The sequence below is a fragment of the Elephas maximus genome, chromosome 10 (genome assembly GCF_024166365.1).
Source record: "Elephas maximus indicus isolate mEleMax1 chromosome 10, mEleMax1 primary haplotype, whole genome shotgun sequence".
Taxonomy (NCBI): domain Eukaryota; kingdom Metazoa; phylum Chordata; class Mammalia; order Proboscidea; family Elephantidae; genus Elephas; species Elephas maximus.
This window is the reverse complement of record NC_064828.1, coordinates 74,378,710-74,399,003: the sequence shown is the minus strand read 5'-3', so window position 1 is coordinate 74,399,003 and position 20,294 is coordinate 74,378,710. Positions and strand designations below refer to the sequence as shown.

Below are 20,294 nucleotides of genomic sequence, written 5' to 3'. Positions count from 1 at the left end.
TTAATCCATGACAAAGGAAATATAAATCATGTAAAAAAATTTTTTTTCACTTACAGCCAAAAAACCAGTCCATCACAAAATACAAATCTACTGCACATATTTTTCCTAGCTCCTAGGACATATCCTCACACTTTTATTTATTTATAACAGCCCCCTCCTATCTAGGAATGAACCCATCTTTACTCTTAAGTTGGGGCTCTCAATCTAAATCAATGCTGACAACTGTTCAATATTTTTCCTTATGTTTTGCTTTCATTTGTTTACACAAGCCTCAAACTAAGCAGGTAGTAAAATTGTTCATTACTAAAAGGACTATTGCGACATATTTTATCTTCTTCATTAGTGGTTATCAAAATGAGGTCTCCTAGGGTCTTTGATGACTGGGCTTTTAGAATAGTAATGCTAATAACATGACAATGTCGATACTTCTGTGTCTGGCAAACATTAATAATCAGATCCCCTTGAGACCCCATCAAAAAGAACAGCCTTAATGGGATCTTTGTGGTTGCAAACATAAGTGGGCTAGGTGGGTGGTACATGATGTCTGCCAGGTCTGGTCGGCCAAAGTGGCCCCAATCAAAGAACTCTTGAAAAGACTCCTTTTACATTTCACTTTCCACCGGCAGGAAATTTCCACCTAGGAACTGGTAAGCATTGTTTTCTAAGTGTGATGTTCCTGTTGTCTCGTGTGGTAGAGTGGAGTCATAACTAATTCTATGTACACATGTGACTTATTTTGTAATATATAGTGATATATATTGTATCTATTCAACTAAACCAAAATGTTAGTCATATTTCTATTTTAAGTCAACAATATTGTCTGTTACTCTTTGCTTCCTTTTTTTTCAATCCTTCCAATTTCTCTTCAAACATGGAAGCTTGCTTGCTGAGAAACAGCAAATATCACTGTAGCCTTCTGCTAACAGACTTCTATTTAATTAGTATTTGCTACCATCACCCACAATGAATGGAATGCTACCTCCTAGTAGGAAAATACTATCATTTCACTCCAAAAGGAATTCTAGTATAAACATGAATCCTGCAATAGAGCAGCTAGTGGAAAGGAAAATCCTCCAAACGGTATGCAAAATGACATTCATATTGGCTTCCCATTTCTAAACACCAAAAAGCCAAACTCATGGCCAACAAGTCGATTCTGACTCAAAGCAAACTTACAGGATAGAGTAGAACTGCCCCATAAGAGTTCCAAGGAGCAGCTGGTGGATTCCAGCTGCTGTCCTCCAGGTTAGCAGCCAGAACTCTAGCCACTGCACCACCAAGGTTCCTTTCTAAACACAGTCCCATGTAAAATACACATGTGTGTCACTTTCCCTTCTTTGGGGAAATTCTAAATAGAACTCTTGCCCTAAAAATTCTTAAAGCAAGTAGCAGGTCTTTGATTATAAAGCCAAACTTTAGGAAAAATAATGTATAAGGACTCTGTCATCTTTCTAACACAGAATGATGAGCTACCAAGTACAGCTTTAAAAAATATTACTTGTTTAGGGGAAGAAGGGTGATGGAGGTATTTGGAAAGATCAAAGGCCAATTTAAAAAAAAAAAAAGGTTCCTGCTAAAGACTCAAGGTAAGACATTGCGAGCTTCACTATTTCTTCCATAATATGACTTACAGAGCCATGATTTGTATTTTGTTGTAAGATAATTTAAAAAGAAACCTTCAAAGGGTTAATACTCTAAAGGTAGGTTTTCTCCATCACCCTCTCTTGCATTAAGTGGCTTGCATTTTTGTTGGATGACAACTATCAATTAGCACTCTGTAGTCAATATTCACTGGGGGGAAGAGGGGGGGAAGAAAGAGAGTTTTTCAGCAGATAGCAATTTCATTTTATAAAACTGACATTAATTGTTCCTAAGTATTAAAAACTGTTTTGAGGATCCAGAGCACAGAAACTATGCAAAAATAAGACTCAAAAATGTTTTTGGAATTCGTGAATTCACACACTTTAAATAATACCTGTCACCTTGTCATTAAACCTCAGTCAGAAAGCCTGGGATAACATAGGCTTGCAATTATAACAAGAGCTTTTGTGAATAAGGCATTTTGCTCCTTAAGTGGGTTTTAGAAAAATACAAGTATTTTAATGGACTATAAGTATTTTAATGGAAATGTATAGCCATATATGTATCCTTTCTTTTACTTTTATCTGTCAGGCTAAGAAAAATGATGGAATTTTAAACCTATTACACAAATAACTAGTTAAAACTGATTACTCAAATAGCTAGTCAACCAGATAAACTCATAGAAACCCACCTCAATGCCAGAACAGTGATCTGTGCTACTAATTCTATTCTACTCAAATAACAATCCTTTTCCTTGCTGCCCATCCACTGATTGAATACCTTTTTAAATTTAAGGCATGTATTTTTTTTTTTTATCTCTACAGTATAATAAGCATGATTGCCTTGCTGATGAGAAAAAGCACAGAAGCCCAACATCCCCTTAAACATAACCCGTGCCACCTCTGGTATCCTCCAGACAAGATGTATATTGGAGAGAGATTTCTCTGGAAGATGTTACAGAGAGAATGATCGCTGTTAATAATGCCACACTTTAGCATGTGCAAACAAATGTGCAAGTTTTAAATTTATGACCAGTTTTCTTATTTATTATGGAATTTGATGTGTTCGTCTCTGCTGTATCAAAATCCTTTAATGGTACCAACAAAGTTGGTGAGAGAGTTCCACTATCTCCAGCAAAAGGAGGAATGTTCAAGGCCTCCCTGGATCATCCTAGGGACTCATGCCACAGGAATGAAGTTAAGAACTTCAATCAACCAAGCAGTAAACATTTACTGAGTGCTTATATGAGGACTAACAAGGTTTACTGAAGTCTATCTGGATCTCTTAGTCATAAAATTCCATGCTTTGGTTCTTTCAAATGCAGAAGGGCTTCAAAGCTTCTGCCAAGAAATATGGCTTAGGCTTATATATCTACAGTAGATATATATCCATATGTTAGAGTCATTGGTAAAGCAAAAAATTATAAAGGAAATTTTCTGCAGCTTTTGAAATAGTGATGTGTGTTTAGTTCTCAAACTTATATGTTAACCTGAAGCTATTGCCCTGAGATAATCTTTAAACCTTAAACCTTGAACCAAAAATCTCCCCTGGAGTCTTCTTAAAACCAAACAATAGTTTAGCTTAACTAGTAAAGAATGTCTGCCTTGACCATTGTGCTCTTTTAAGATCTATCTATATGGGATCAAAACTGACAACAGAAACTCTAAAGATTAGATAGGAACCTTAAGGGGCAGTGAATTTATGTTAACGGAGGAGAAATAACTCAGAAAAGGAGGGTGAGAATGGTTGCGCGACTCAAAGAACGTAATCAATGTCACTGAATTGTACATGTAGAAATTGTTGAATTGGTGCATGTTCTGCTGTGCTTTCAACAACAACAAAAATAAAATTATTAAAAAAAAGCTTAGGTATTAAACATTTCTACAACAATTCATACTTACAGAAAGCCTTAAATGTGTTTTTATTAATATCCTAGCATCACAGAGGAAGCTCAAATGCCACAAGAAGAATCTGTTTCTAAGGTAACTCACCATGCATCATACATAAACAGCTCAGAAATCAGAGTTGCTCATATTCCAGTTGTGAAAGTGTCCACGTAAAGGCTCCATCACCCTGAGGACTTACAACTGACTTTTTGTTTTCCCTCAACCTTTAATCTTATGTCTTTCACCTCCAGCAATCAACTAGATGAGTAACCTGTTCATTTGCTGTGTCAAATCCTTGACCAAGGGACTATAACCCATTGTCTAAGCTGCAAGAAAACAGGACTATAACCCATTGTCTAAGTCGCAAGAAAACAAATAGTAAAGGATTGGAGATTTTTAAAGGACAGATCTCTTCCCTCCTGAATAAGGAAAACAAGAAAATGGAGACAATAGGGTATAATTTAGAAATGAATTATCTTTGTTAATAATTGTTGAAGCTAGTTTATGGGCACATGGGGTTTATTATACTATTCTCTCTAGTTGCCTGTATGTTCAAAAATTCCTGTTAAAAAAGTTTTTTAAAAAAGTGAATATGTCTTCCCAACTTCCCTTCCATAATACACCGAAGAAAACAAGAGCAGAAACACAGATGGCTACTGCAGACTTTTCAGTTGTCCCACCCAGCAATGGGCAACATCTGCTCAGCCCTGTCAATTAGTCTTCATTTTAGGCCCTTATAGCATTTATAACAACCTATTTTATTTGTCTGTTTTACTTTTTTTTTTTAATCTGTCTTCCTCAAAAGAATGTAATTTCCAGAAGAGTAAGGACTATGTCTCTCTTTTTCACCATTTTGTTTTCAGCACTTAACATAGCGTGTGGCATGACACAAAATCCTGATAAATAGTGTTGAATAGAAGAATAAATATTCTCAATAAATTCTCAACTGGGTTCTTTAGAATTTGCACCCACCAAACAGGGTTCAATTAGTTATGCTATGATGGGTCCACCTGTATTATTATAAGCCTATAATTTTTTTCAGATTATTGGTATAAGATGATGAAATCAATTATCAATTATTTGTGTCTTAATGAAGTCACCAAAACAAGTCACTAGACACAAGGTACACAGAGGCTTGTCCTGACCTTCAAACAAATTTTTACAGTGCCTCAACCCACAATTTTTCATCTCATGTATTAGGTTGAACCATATGACACAACCAACAAAAACAGCAATGTCCTATAGTTCAGCCTAATATAATATAATATAATATAATATAATATAATATAATATAATATAATATAATATAATATAATATAATATAACATAATATAACATAATATAACATAATATAACATAATATAACATAATATAACATAATATAACATAATATAACATAATATAACATAATATAACATAATATAACATAATATAATATAATTAATATAATACAATACAATATAATATAATATATGCCTAGAGAAATGTGTATTCTCTGCAAATCAAAGCATGAAAAACAGAAGGAAAATATCTTGCGACTGAGAGTAGTATGAACAGGAATACCTCCCACTCTAGGTACCACCCTTCAAGCTGGGTCTTGTTTTTATATGCCGCAGTGGGGAAGGGTGACATAAAGAAGTGTAAAGGGGCTATTCCATAAATCCTACCATTTAAGGACAAAAATGTACAAAGTGTGTGGGGGGCAGGGGGAGGGAGGATGGGAGAAGATCGCAACTATTTAAAGATTATCTGATCTGTAACTATAAAACCAATTATTGTGCAGTCATAATGTGTAAATTCTTTGGTTTCATTAGTGTAGAAAGCATCTCGGTGGCATTTATATTTTTTAATCATCCTATTAGAAAAAAAGGAGCCCTGATGGCACAGTGGTGAAGAGCTCTACTGCCAACTAAAAGGTCAGCAGTTCAAATCCACCAGCCACTCCTTGGAAACCCTACGGGGCAGTTCTACTCTGTCCTATAGGGTCTCTATGAGTTGGAACTGACCCTACAGCAATGGGTTTGGTTTTGGGTTTTATTAGGAAAAAAGGAGAGGAATATTGAGCTTATTTTTATTACAAAATATTTGATTCATTTCAAATTCAACTGAGTAGTCTAAGCCCAAAAGAAAGTCATTGCCCAAACCTGCAGGTCAAGAAACCTAGGCTTCAGGTACAGGTAAAATACAATGCAAATGAAGGCAACCCAAACCTCCCAGTAAAGAAGAGTATGATTGTATTGCTTTTACATTATCCTCAAAAGTGCCTTTCTCTGCCTATATTGAATTAATCAATCATACTAAACAGGAAACAGAAGTAAGCTGATGCCAGTTAATGTACACTAAGATGGGCACATGGCTAAATGTCCTTTTCCATCTTATGGGGCCAGAAAAATACATATCCACATATGCATGTGCTGGCCAGTACACTTCATGTTTTTAATTTTACATCTAGCTCAGATTCTGATCCATGCCATTTGGTAAAATGTGTTATTGCTATTTTTTATTTAGGCATAAAATAAAAATGGAATGTAGTCAAAATCATTCAGAAAACACTGAAAGATACCTAGAAGGGACAGTCAGACCCTACTGTTTTGGCCAAATGCACTAAAAACTTATGAAACCCTCAGGATCGTGAATATAAATTAATTTAAAGTTGGCTGTATTTTGACAGCCTTGAATAATCGTATAGACACATTTTCTAATTAACTTCTACTTTTTAAATTCTTGTACAGAAGTAAAATGTTGGCTTTTTTTATCATGGTATATAAGGGGGAAAGGGCACCATGAAGGGAAAACCTTGCTCCCCGACCAAGGTGGAAGTGAACTGAAGCAGTGGGGAAGGGAAACACTCAGAGAACCTCCACATGGACACTTTATGAGAAGAAGCAACAGTGGACTGAGGCCTGTGTGAACAGTTGGCTCAAGTGCTTCCCTTCCTAACCTGAAAGGGAAAGTTAGCAATGAGCCTACCCTCTTCTATCAGTGGTACTGTACCCTGCCACGCCACACCTTTGAAGCACCTGGTATTCTCTTTAAAACTATACAGATTGCCATGTTGCCATCACTGCCCATTTCAATTTATTTGTTTGGAGTGGGACTTGGACGCTGGTATTTTTAAGTTTCCCAGGATTGAAACCCAGTGTTGCACCTGGGCTTGCAGTTGGAAGGCACCCTAACTATTAGCTGATGACAGTCCACACCAGGGACGTATGAGGAGCTTTTATTATGTCACTTTGTAAGAATCATTCTAACCCCAGGTGGGAAGAGTGGAGCACCACTCTTTGAGGAAAATGGAGAAAAGAGAATCCTGCATCCTATTCTTAAGAACTCTCCAATTTGGAGTGAGTGAAAACCACTCCCAGGTGTTGCTTCTGCCCTCCTCCTTTCCCCCATTTTTGTCTCATCCCAGAAGATCTTCTTAGCTGAAAAGATTTGAAATGGTAGGCTCAGTTGGGAAAGACTAGGTGGGCAAAAAAAATGGGGTAATGAAGGTCTTGACCTCTGGAGTGAGGCAGTCTTGGGTCTGAGTCCTAGCTCTCTCTGGGACTCAGCTCATCTCTCTAAGCCTCAGATTTCTCATCTAAAAATGGAGATGATCATAGATTCACATACTAAGAAAGTTGTACTGAACACACTCTGCCCTAAATACAGAGATGATATTCCAAGTATTTGAAAATGGCATCCATTATGGCCCAAGTACCCCCAGGCATAAGGAATTGCTGGGGCAGTGTCCAAGGCCCCTGCTGAACCAGAAGCTAACCGTTCAGTTGCAGGTGGGGAGGTGGGAGTGGTCGTGGACAAGGATAAGTCAGCTGGGCCATTTGGCCAACTTGTAGGGAGATCACTGCCACATTTTAATAACCTTGCTGCTGAGCACCAGCTGAGTACCAGCATTGCCGAAATGTACAAAAACTATCTCCTTATTTTCTCATGGTGTTCTCTTCTTGTTCTATAGCCCCCTTCCCATACCCAGTGCTGAGAAACTAAACTAAAACTAGCCCACTCAAAGTAACTCAACCATTTTATTTTGGATAAGTAGTCAGGGTTTGGGGGGTTCTTTCCCCCCTACCCCCACCCCGAGTTCCCTTTCCCCAGAGAGCATCTGGGCATAGGTGGACACACTTACTTAACATGATGTGCTGTCCCTCCTGCTGGCTCCCCCAGATCTCAGGAGGTCAAGCTCATGCTTCCCATCGTGAGGAATCCACCTCTACACTTGCAGCATTCCCTGTGAAGTCTCCGTACTTGGAGTACTTCACAGTGATCATTCCCAGCAGGAGCAGCTACATAATTTGCAAGACCTAGTGCAAAATGGAAATGCAGAGCCCTAGGTTCAAAATTATAAAGAATTTTAAGACAGCAACAGAGACCATTAAAGCAAATGCAGAGTCATTCAAGGCATGGGGCTCTGTGCCTTGCACAGGTTGCAAGCCCGTGAAGCTGGCCCTGATTCCAGGTGGCCTTGGGTTATTCATCCCTCATCCTCTGTTAGAGGCCCACTTCAACTCCAAGTTGCAGCAACTGCCTGCCAGGCACATTTACTCTTATTTCTCTGCCTCCCGCAGGGTCACACAGGAACATCTAAAACACCTCTTCACTATGAACTGCTCACCTGAGGAGCTAGGGGAACAGTTTCTTCTCAAGTCCTCACTCTTCTGACCCCACCAGTATATCCTACCCCACTGCAGACACCCCAGAGTCATGTGGGACACCTATGGGGCAGTTTCTTCCCACAGTTCCAAATGGGAAGCACATGTCCCTTTGCTTCTAAATTCTTCCTCAAGCAATCTTGAATTTCTATCTTCTCACCACACCTCTGTGACCCCACCCGCCACACCTGCCACCCTTCTCAAGAATCTAGGCAACATGTCAAGCCCTCTGAACCTCTTTCCCAGTTATCCTTCAAACCATCAGCTGCACCTTCCACGAATGGAACAGTTTTCTTCTTGCCCTCCCTACCTATGACTAACTGCCCTTATTGCTTCTTAAAATGAGCCTCTTTGCTCTAAACTCCAAATTTTTCCTTTAATAGATACAGAAAACTTTGGTGGAAAAAACAAACAAGAAAATTTCTTCTCTCTCTCAAAGCCAGACTTCTGTAAAGACTATTATTTCACTATAGCATTTTTATATCTAATTTTTTCCCCCAGAGCTAAACAATGACTTCTTTGCTCCAAGTGGTAATCACCCTCTTACCAAAGCAAATAATACCAATGGACAGCACATGTACCTTGCTTAAAGAAATCAAATAATGCATGTGAAATGCTTAACAGGTGCGGTAATATTGCTAAATACTTTGGGAAATGATTTGGTAATGTCTACTAAACTTAATCTTACTCCTGCCTTATGATCCAGCAGTTCTGCTCCTGGAATGAGTGTTTACATCCACCAAATTCATGTCCAAGAATGTTCATGGCAGCTTTATTCACAATAGTCAAAAACTGAAGACTACGTAATTGTCCAACAAGAATAGAATGGATGGTTGCTTATTCACACAATGGAATACTATACACGGGGTCACAAACTTTTCCTTTAAAGGGCCAGAGGGTCAACGTTTTAGGCTTTGCAAGCCATATAGTCTCTGTCACAGCACCCAACTCTGCCCGTTAGCGCAAAAGCAGACACAGGCAATATGTAATAACTGAACATGGCTGTGTTCCAATAAAACGCTTCATTTATGGACACAGAAAAAAAAAAAAAAACAGCTGCCATTGAGTCGATTCCAACTCATGGTGACCCCATGCATGTTAGAGCAGAACTGTGCTCTATAGGATTTTCAGTGGCTGATTTTTCAGAAGTAGATCACCAGATCTTTCTCCTGAAGTGCCTCTGGGTGGACTTGAACCTCCAACCTTTTGGTTAGTAGCCAAAAGCATTAACGGTTTGTACCACCCAGGTACTAAAAAAAAAAAGTAAGTGCTAAATGAATGATAGTTACCAATTATCATTATCTGTATTGTTATGAAAACGCCTGGTTGCATACCGGTTAGCAGCTACAGTCAGCAGTTCAAATCCACCAGGCGCTCCTTGGAAACCCTATGGAGCAGCTCTACTCTATCCTATACGGTCTCTATGAGTCGGAATCAACTTGACTGCAATGGGTTTTTTGGGGTATTGTTATTATTTCCTGTGTTATTAGGAAGAAATGTTTCAATTTCTTTCTCCCCTTATCTAAATCCAGAGAGAATCATATGTGTAAATTCTTGCAACTTTGAAAAATATGCAGCCTAAAGGAAGGCAAGGTATTTTTATCAGATAAAATTATTTTGCATAATAAGTTCAGAAAATAAATTACCCTTTCGCCTCTCTGGTATTATCATACAAACTAAAAGAACGGTTCTGTTCCTCAGAACTTCACATATATTAGGTTGTACTAATTAGGGTGCTGATATTCAATTTCATATGGTTCCATCTACGTGTCAGATGGTCTGCTTGATTTTTGATCATTTTCTTAGGCCTCTTCCATTTATAGACTAAGACCGAGAGAAGAAATTGCTACAGTAGCTCCAAGAATCAAACAGGATCATAAAGTGAGAACTGGGAGATCCCAAGTCTAGTTCATCAATTTGCACATGAGGACTTGAGGCCCAGAGGGGTAAAGTGAGCGTCTCAAACTATCCCAGCCAATCAGTGGCAAAGCTCAGCTCCGTCTGCACTGTGCTTCTTTCCACCACACCCATCCTTACTTCCTCCCTTCTTTCCATTTGTCAAAATATGCTAAGAACATACCAACCTCACTGAGAAATCAGTGCTTCAGGATGATAATTAGGGCAAATATCAAAGGTTAGATAAAATCTGGAAAAGAAACATGTTTTTCAGAGACTTTCGATCAATGATAATTAAACTTTTAAAAGGAAAAATGTCAAAATGATGGTGTTTGCTTTTTAGACATTGTAATTTGGAGGTTCTCCTAATTAAACTATTTTCAAAGCTCCCTTCATTATGACTGTACTCTGAGTTTGAGATAGATTTTTCAGGATCTCTTGAGCTAACAGCTTCTAGTTCTTGCTTTACTGTTATTGTTTAACATCATCTTCAACCCTCAACTTATTTTCAAGTATAATTCATAATTATCTCTAAACTAAAATACTCAGATAACATGCCAAATAAGACAAAAAACAAAAGAAATACTCTTAATAGCGCTAAACTCAGTTCTTTGTACTGATGATAACTTGCAAAGGAGAAAACATCACCAACTTAAATCTCCCAATTTAAGTAATGAATATAATGCATGCATGTATGCTGCCATTCCTAGAACCCATTGCTGTGACTGGCATTTTGTTAATGATGCAGAGCTGTGGTTAAAGTTGTATTAGCACGTTCACCCTAGGTACCATGCTGTTATCCTCACAAAATTAATCCATTTAATCTAGATCAAGCCAGCAAGGATGTACTTGCTGACTTCAAAACACATATGAGGAAACTGAAGTTCAGAATGGTTCCATAATTTTCCAAGTTCACTCAACTAGTGACAGACAGCTGCTAAATGGAGAAAAGTAGAGTTGCTGTAATTCTACCTCCATACCACCTCATGACCAAGCAGAAGTCTGCTCATCCTACTCACCCATGTCCCAGGTGGGACATCAAAGGCCAAACCACTATAAACCCCAGATTTTACAGGATAAACTCAATTTAAAATAATCCATTCCATTTTCAGAAGATGGGTCAGAAGTCGCAAGTGGAACGTCAGAAATTATGGCCACAACAACAGCAACAATGCCCAATCGAGCACCAGATCTGTGATTTGCACCACTTCCATCATTACCCCTGTGGTGATTTTAAAATGTACCCACAATTTCTTTGATAATCTTCAAAAAGTGAAGACTAATTCCCCTTTTCTCTTGAGCACAGGCTGAGCTTAGAGAACGAATAGAACGTAGCGAAAGTGACAGTGTGTGCCTTCCAAGACAAGGTCGTAAGAAGAACTGTGGCTTCCTTATTGTTCATCTCTTGAATCTCTCACTCTGAGGGAAGCTAGCTGCCACGTCATGAAGACACCCAAGCAGCCCTATGGAGAGGTTTGTATGGCGAGGAACCGAGGCCTTCTGCCATCCTGAAAGTGAATCTGCCATTCCCACTCAAGCTTTCAGATGTCTGCAGCCCCACCTGAGATTCTCACTGCAGCCTCATAAGACACCCTGAACCACTCAAGTAAGCCACTTCCATATTCCTGACCCTCAGAAACTGTGAGATAATAAATATTTGTTGTTTTAAGCTACTAAGTTTTAGGATAATTTGTTATGCAACAATAGATAACTAACACACTCTCTGCTTTATTCTTAAAGTATGCCCTTTCTCATAGCAAAATCAAAAAGTTTAATTGTCCCCAGCCACAAAAGCTGCCATATCAATAAGCCAAGTATTTTCCTTAGTCCAGGCTCATTTACAGCACTCCAGGAAGTAGGATAACTAGAGGGTGTTTTGTTTTGGTTTTTTTTTTCTCTCCTCAAGACCACGCCCCTGCGCACATAAAAAAAAAAAAAAAGAATGTAAATTTGCTCCTTGACCACTTATTTTATGCCTATGGCCTGTAGATGTGAAAGGGGAGGGTGAGATTCAGAATGCTAAAAAAGAGTGAAGTTGTTCCCTGTAAAATAAGTGTACTCTCTTTAAAAGTCCAGTTTCTGTGTGATGATAGCCATCACTGTATGCTAACATCCTGTATTATAAAGTTCTACACTTGGGTAATTGAAAAAAGAGGATGTCCTTTAAGAGCAGGAAGCCAATTACTTCTTTAGGTACCATATTTTTACACAAATAACGCATCCCTTTTGCTTTTATTTTTGAAAGCGCACTATGCCAATTTTTTTATAGCAACATGTGGAAGAGGGCTGGCATAGCAGCACTTGTGTGTGGCGGGGGGTAAGGGTGTGACTGGCAAACAGAAGCAGAAGGTGCACATTATTTGTGTAAAATACAGTATGATATTTTCCCCATCAAATTGAAGGCAGATGGTAAATGATGTAGTTCATTTAGTCATTCAATGAGTTTAGAGTAAAAACCTCCCTTCAGAAAAGTGACAGCGCCGTGTAAGGTGGAGAGTGGTCTTGAGCACTGAAAATCTCAAAAGCAGCTAACTGGAGGGAAATGACAGCTCTGCTCCAAAATTTTGAGACTAAGACATATCTAAGTCTCTTGTCATTCAAAAAAAAAAAAAAAAACTATTTTCTAGAAGCACTAGTCAGGGGAAAATTCAACACAGACATCTAAAAAGCTAAGACGGGAAGTAGCGGTCAGCCTTTTTCCATCTGCTCTTCAAACACTAAGGAGGGCATTACTTTCATAAAGATAATGTATTCTCTAGCAATGTCCATTCATCATGTCCACCACAGAGGCTGCTAAACAGCTCATGTGTGATTTCTTAATGGGGCCTATCCTGGAATCAGTGACGCTGTTTCCCTGACCCATACCACAGCAAGTTGTCAAGATCAGGAGGATTTGAAGTGAAATGCTTACCCAGCCCCTCACGGACCCCAGTCTTGTCTTTAGAGTGCTTTCTTTTCCCTGGTTGCTCCAAGCATGGAAGGCCTCCTGTTGTTTCAAAACACAGCTTCTTGTTGATAAAGAGGAAGAGGACTGCCAGAAGAACAATAAAGACCCCAGCTGCAGACACAAAGCCAACGGCTTCAGGAGTAACTATCAAGAGAACACAAAGGAGAAAAATATGATCATAATTGAAGTGACCCAACTTTTGGCTCTAATAAATGATGGCAATTATTCAGAATTTTTGTCTTTATTAAATAGAGAGACAAATATTCTACAAGTCCTGACTCTTGCTGGCATTGCTAGGACTGTGTACAGGTGGGGGAAAAAAAAGGATTATTGCCCGGTACACCCCACTAGGCTGGTTCCTCAGATAACAGGCTTCTATACCTTTGTACATGAGGTTTCTTCTACCTACAATACAACTCTTCTTGCTCCTATCCTCAGCCTAGCATAAAACTTCAAACACACAAACTATAACAGAGATATCCATCAAACAGGCTGTGAAGATACTAAAAACCCTGAATTGTACATTTTCAAAGGGAGAATTTTATGGTATGTAAATTGTATTTCAAACACGTTTTTAATTCCAAATATATGAAAAATCATAATAGCATTCTTAGATTTGGTTCAAAAATTATTTTCTTTATGCTTTAAACTTTCCATAATTATTCAGCTTTTAGAATTAAAAATGAAGTTTAAACATTATAGGTTATGAGAATTGCAGTCAACGCAGTTCTACAACCAATACATAACACTCCCCAACAGCTCTATGTTTATGCCAAAGAGAGGTTCATGCTGCCTCTCTGCATTTGGGTCTAAACAAAATCAGAGACTTTAGCAGGAAAGCTTTAAAGTCATTTGCCATCCTATATATACAAATGTTATAGTGAAGAACAAGCATTACATATATCATCTGCTATAGATGACAAGGGCACATATGTCAAGAAACTTAAGTGCCATCTGCAGAGCAACTCATCTAATTAATGCAGTAATTACTAAATTGGAAATCAGATGGCTGTGAAGTTCGGTCACATAGTTCATGCTAAAACCTTCCTAAAAGTTAAATAAATCTCTGACAAGCCGCTGTACGGCCCCATCTGTTGATTTTCAAGCAACGGCTCAAGGAGAAGGCAGAGCGAGCACACAATGGCATAAATAGAGAAGCCTCTGCATGTCACGTAATCACTAGATTTTTGTAAATTTCATTCCACGGAAGCTTAAGAGGTAAAAAGAGTAACCAATTGCAGTCATCTGACTCACAACAAGAACTAGGAATGAGATGAGAGAAAGCTGAAAAAGTATATAGCTAAACAGTAAGAGGGAACCAGAATTAACAAAGCAATGATAATACTAAAAATTAAAGTTATAATTTCTCAAGGATAAATTTTCCTAACACCACTCTGGAGAATGGGAGGAATGTTATTAAAAACATGAGGGGAGCCTGATGTAAGTCTAAAACTCTACTTATACATCCTTCCACCTGCATGAGTATCCATCAGTCTGAAAGTTCTATTTTTCAGTGACATAACTTGGATTTCATTCATCAAGTCACTGACTTGAGCCTAAGCTTTGTTAACCTTGGGATTCCAGTATTGCCTGGGCACGTTCCACGCCATCCTCCAGGGATCCATCTACCTGGGGACCCAAGAAAGAACAGTGAACAAGGTCAGTGAGAAGAGGTGACCTGAGAACAGCACAGGTTCATCCCAGCCTAGATCCCCAGGGCAAAGAGGCTACAATAAGAGCTGTATAGCATTAGGCATCAGCAGATAGAGGACATTTTTGCAAAATGAGGGGACGTTTTTAAAAGCAGTTTAGGCAGCAATAGTTGAGGCCCTTGACCTCAGAAATAATAGGCCAGTGGAGAGAACAGTTGACTCCAACAGTGATGTGGATGCCTTTGAGTGTCAACAGCAATGGAGGAGGTCACCATGGGGAGCCAAAGCAAGAGAGAGAGAAAAGGTTTGGTCTACAACTTACAGGAGTGACATCCCTTGGACATCTCAGAACTGCTTGGCAGGCAATGTATGGGGTTGAAGTTTTAAAAGAAAAGATGGAAACAAAGACTTCTTGGACCTATTCTCTACCTTTAGGCATGATCAGGAAAACTACAGTATATGTTGGTACTTTCTTTGTAACCCATCAAAAAGAATAGAAGGTAAGGAACAAGAATTTTTTAAGATATGAACACCAATGTGTCCCTCTCTCTCTACAGCACTTCCGTGCAACTAGGCTCGTTTATACCATTAGTTGCATTTTCACAACCAAGTAAAACATTAAACACGAAATCTAAACCCATTGTTGTTGAGTCAAATCTGACTCATAGCGACTCTGTAGGACAGGGCAGAACTGCCCCACAGGGTTTCCAAGGCTGTAAATCTTTACCGAAGCAGGCTGCCACATCCTTCTTCCATGGAGCAGTTTGGTGGATTTGGAACCATTGACTTTTCAGTTAGCAGCCAAGTGCTTTAAACACTGCACCACCAGGGCTCCTTAAAACAAAAATAAGTCACTCAAAGATTTAGTACATGATATTTTTGGTTGAATTTTCCTTTTTTCCTACAGTGATGGTTCTGGAACTAAAAAAAAAAAGAACAAACTCTTTCATACTTAGCAGCATATTATTTTGCCAGTGTCCTAACCTTTAGGCTAGTCAGTCATTATAAACTCAATAACGTTCATGGACAATCATTTTTTTCTAAAAATTTCTAGGGCCATGAACCATGAAAATTTATATTTAAAATAAGGAGAATGGGTAGTTTCACTTAAATTTTTTCCTGGTAATAGCTAACAAAGATGTGTTAACTACATTTTAAGCAATTTCTTTGGAAGGGAAAAATAAACTTTTCAAAAAATAGGGGAAAAAAAGTGACTTAATGAAACCCAAGTGAGATTTTAACATGTTCCAAAATAAAACATACAACAGATGGAGTCGCTAGCAACCAATCATTTCTCAAAACATTTGAGAACATAGCATTTGGGGGCATACATGGGGTACTATCTGTAATACAGTAATACATGTGTGTCGAGATGTGTCTATCTTCTGAGTATTCCGTAGCCTAACCTGTCTGCTTTACATGTTCAAAATGTAAATTCTCACTTAGCATTCGCACACTCCCACAGATGCTTCTAGAAGCCAAGAATTATCAGCAAGCTTGGTCTTCTTTCTCTCAACACTCAGAAGGTTGGCTAGGAACTCTCATTTAATGGTGAAAATGGCTGAAATGCACCAGTAAGTCCACAGAGGGAATCTTGGTGACTTTTCTCACTTATCTGAGTTTCCCTGCACACTTCAGCTATTCTTCACTCTGCTCAGACTTCTCCGTTTTCCTTTATCTTCCAAGATGGGGAAAAAGATTGAAAAGAATCTGCCCTGAGATAATCTTTAAACCTTAAACCTTGAACCAAAAATATCCCCTGGAATCTTAAAACCAAACAATAGTTTAGCTTAACTAGTAAAGAATGTCTGCCTTGACCATTGTACTCTTTTAAGATCTATCTACATGGGATAAAACGGACAACAGGAACTCAAAGATTAGATAGGACACTCAGGGGGCAGTGAGTTTATGTTAATCAGGGAGGAACAACTCAGAAAAGTAAGGTAAGAATGGTTGCACACTTCGAAGGATGTAGTTACTGTTACTAAATTGTACATGTAGAAATTGTTGAATTGGTGTATGTTCTGCTGTGTGTATTAACAACAACAAAAAAAATATTAAAAAAAATAATTACATACTTTTATTGCTTTATAGGGCTGTAATCAACATTTTTGAATTGTTGAATTTGTAATGGCATGCTGAATTTAACTGAGCAATATGTGGGCCTTATACAATTTATGTCATTTGCCAAAGAAAAATAATCAGCATGGATATAATTCATTATCGCTTGAACATTACTGAATTTAATATAACCATATGATAAAATCAGGAACATACACCCAATAAAAGCAAGTTATGTTGAAACATCAGAGAATATACATTTATATGAATTTGGTAGGATGGTTGTTGAATCAGTGTGGCAATTTAGCTTTTAAGTAAAAAGAGTATTTTTACATATGAAAGAATTTGAGAGTTAAGCGAAGTTCTGATGGACAAAATATCTTAAGAAGGAATATTTCCAACTTTCTTCAACTCTCCAAAACAAATGCATTTGGAGAGCATTTGGAGTGAAGTATAATTTTGACTTGTTTATAGCGTCTTTATTTTCAACTCACACAAGACTCTCCACACAGTGAGAATGAAACGTCAACAGAATTGTTTTTCACTAATCCAATATTCTCAAAAAACAAACCATTTTATTGCAGCCTAAAATACTTAAATATTTTTTAAAGATTATTATAAAGACTCTTCAAATTTTAATTTTTGACCCCAAAAAGTAATTGATCTTTGTCCTCAAGGATGTTCCTAAACAGCATATGGGATATCTAGAAAGAGGAAGATTTGTTGCTGTTGTTAGCTGCCATCAAGTCAGCCCTGACTCATGCTGACCCCATGTACAATGGAACGAAATGTTGCCCAGCCTTGTGCAGTCTTCACCAACACTGGTATGCTCAAGTCCATTGCTGCAGCCACTCTGTATTCGGAGTGCCTTCCAACCTAGAGGAATCACCTTCCAGTATCATAGCAGACAATATTTTGATGTAATCCATTGGGTTTTCATTGGCTAATTTTTAGAAATAGCTCTTTCTTCCTAGTCTGTCTTAGTCTGAAAGCTCTGATGAAACCTGTCCACCATAGTTGACCCTACTGGTATTTTAAATACCGGTGGCACAGCTTCCAGTATCATAGCAACAGTATGACAAACTGATTGACGGTGGTGGAGAAAGAAGATTTAAAGGAGGAAGATGTGGGCCCTTTAAGTTCCCAATATCCTGTATAACATAAACATTTTTTCTAGATCAGAAAAGTATCCATCCACAAAAATATAAATTATCTCTGTTACTAAGAATTTGTTTGTTGGAAACCTTCAAAATCCAGTGACATTTCAGCTAAGAGCAATAATGGATAGGCCTAACAGAAGAATAAATTATCTAGGGTAAGTTTCCCTTTCTAAAGCTCAGATCACATATAACCATTTAGGTTAATTGAATAAAATTATCGTTTTACTCAAATAAAAAAAAGGTATTTTTTTTACCTTTCTAATTCCTTGGTAGAAGCTGCTTCCTAAAAGTAAGCTTCTCTGGAGTTAAATTCTGAATAAAACCCTCTTCCAAAACAGATGGGATTCTAATCGATTCTCAAATTTCACTACTAGAACTATTTACTGGTTCTTTTTAATTGCAAAAAAAAAAAAAGAAGAAAGACACCATAAATTGTCTGTTTTACTGTCTGTGCTAATTTCATTTCATTATATATTTGGAATAAGCTATTATTTTCCCACTGGTTCCCATGGCATTCTTCATTATCAGCTGCTAATTGTCTAGCAGTCATATAGGCCTGTGAATCAAGTAGGCTGCTGCGTGGGCTGAAGTTCTAGAGGAAGCTGAACAGCAATAGGGTTCTGCATTGTTATTGTTGTGACACATTAGAAAGTTTCCACCCACTTACATGCCCACATCACTCTGCTATACATCATCCACACCCAGAGGGGCTGTGCAGTGAAGCACGAGAGGCCATCTGTACTAGGCAGTCCACTTGGTGATCGCACATCAAGAGAAGATAACACAGGGCCAAACCTTCGCGGTGATAAAAGCCAGAGGTCTGGCTCCATATGGCAGCCATGCAAACTGATCTTAAAATACAATGATCTGGTTCATCCAAAAGGGCTCCTTTATTACCAACCTTGAACACAAGTACCGGACTCAGCCCAATTACTCCTTCCAAACTTCCTCTACTTATCCTTCCAGAATCCAGGTCAATTTAGAAATTTAAACATTTTTTTAAAGACTCAAGGAGATACAAAGTCTTTTGAGAAGATTTTGAGATGTACTGCTCCTTATAATTATTCCCAAGGGGAATCTGGGTGTCTAGGGCTAATCACATTTGACCTTCAAATTCAAAAATTACCAAACAAAAGCTATTAGAACAGTCCAAGCAATGTGCACCATTTTACACATGTAAGGCAAGAGAGAGTTGGGAAAGTCACTTATCTACAAAGCAAACAAGGACTGTGAAAGATGGACTTTGAAGCACTCAGGGTGGTACTTTTATTAACGTGCTTTGCAGCCACGATGTTGCAACATCTTGTGAAACACAGCTCTGATTTCACTATGTGCTGACCACTTTTATCAGAATATTGTGCCTCTTGAGACATCTGTTCATCCTCAGGGCACATTCTCTAAGGGTACGGAGCAACCACCAGATCAAAGACATAAAGAGCTAAATATCTTTCCTGGGTTTTCCCAGAAACATTCCAATGTTATAAAATATGAAAGATGTAGGATGCTGTCTTCAAGCTAAGCCTAGTTATTGCTACATCCTGGGAGAAGTCACTACAGTCAAAATTCCATTCCAGGGCTTTGCCGTTTAAGAACAAGATATCCAAAGTTCACCCAGAGATGCTCAGACTCCTGTGGGCTGGTTCACTACACTCTAAGTAAACCAGCAAGAGTCTGAGCAACAGGGTACATATAAAAAGAGCACTAGACCCTGAATCAGCACGAGGAGGTCCAGCTCTGCTACCTAACTCTAAAGCCCTGGGTGATGGGAGGTCCTGAGGGCAGGGCTATGTCTTAACTGGATACCCTCTATATGCTTTTCCAGCAATAATGTATGTGATAAATCAGAACACTGACTTTTACATTATAATGACTATTTCTGGCCCAGAAACTAGAGCTAACCTTGTATGTGGCTGTTACTCCACTTAATATGAAATTATGGGTCAAAATCTCGCTTGGTAAACAATGAATAAGAGAAAGAACGACTGTTCCTTAAGGCCTGTTTCCATCCATCTATTGGGGAGATGACTCAGCTGTCTTCTCCCAAGGACTCTGTCCCTCAAAGAGCAGAATGGTCACTTGAAATCAGAACACCCAAACCTCCAGGCAGAGCTAAAACCTACACCACAAATTCTTATTCTTCAACTTTACTTCCTATATGCCTAATTCATCACCAGAATCTTCTTACACAGGGCTTTCTTTCCACCTCTTTGAGCACCCTCTCAAAGCTCCACTTCTCTGCTCACCTCTTAGAGTGTTAGTATTCTTCAAGATTCTGTGTGGGTCCTGTTTCCACTTGACAAGCTTTCCTTCACGTATTTTATGTACTCGCATGACTTCAGCCATCACCCATGAACTCAGGATTTCCCAAATATGTGTCTCCAAACTCAAACTCTAATCTGAACTCCAAACCTGTATCTCTACCAGAATGTCCTACAGATGTTCCCAAAATTACCAGACCTAAG

At 38.4% G+C, this 20,294-nt stretch overlaps 1 protein-coding gene across 7 annotated transcripts in view; it reads right to left on the bottom strand.

The window, feature by feature from the left end:
- Window positions 1–20,294, bottom strand: part of LOC126084671 (synaptotagmin-16) — a 352,768-nt gene that overhangs the window by 120,032 nt on the left and 212,442 nt on the right. For 4 of the 7 annotated variants that reach the window (XM_049899288.1, XM_049899289.1, XM_049899290.1 and 1 more), the window contains one exon: window positions 12,924–13,103. In XM_049899288.1, the coding sequence (XP_049755245.1) occupies window positions 12,924–13,103 (180 nt within the window). Of the gene's footprint in view, window positions 1–7,137; window positions 7,769–10,236; window positions 10,263–12,923; window positions 13,104–20,294 lie in introns of those variants that run through there. The other 3 variants (XM_049899293.1, XM_049899294.1, XM_049899292.1) reach the window with 3 other exon arrangements.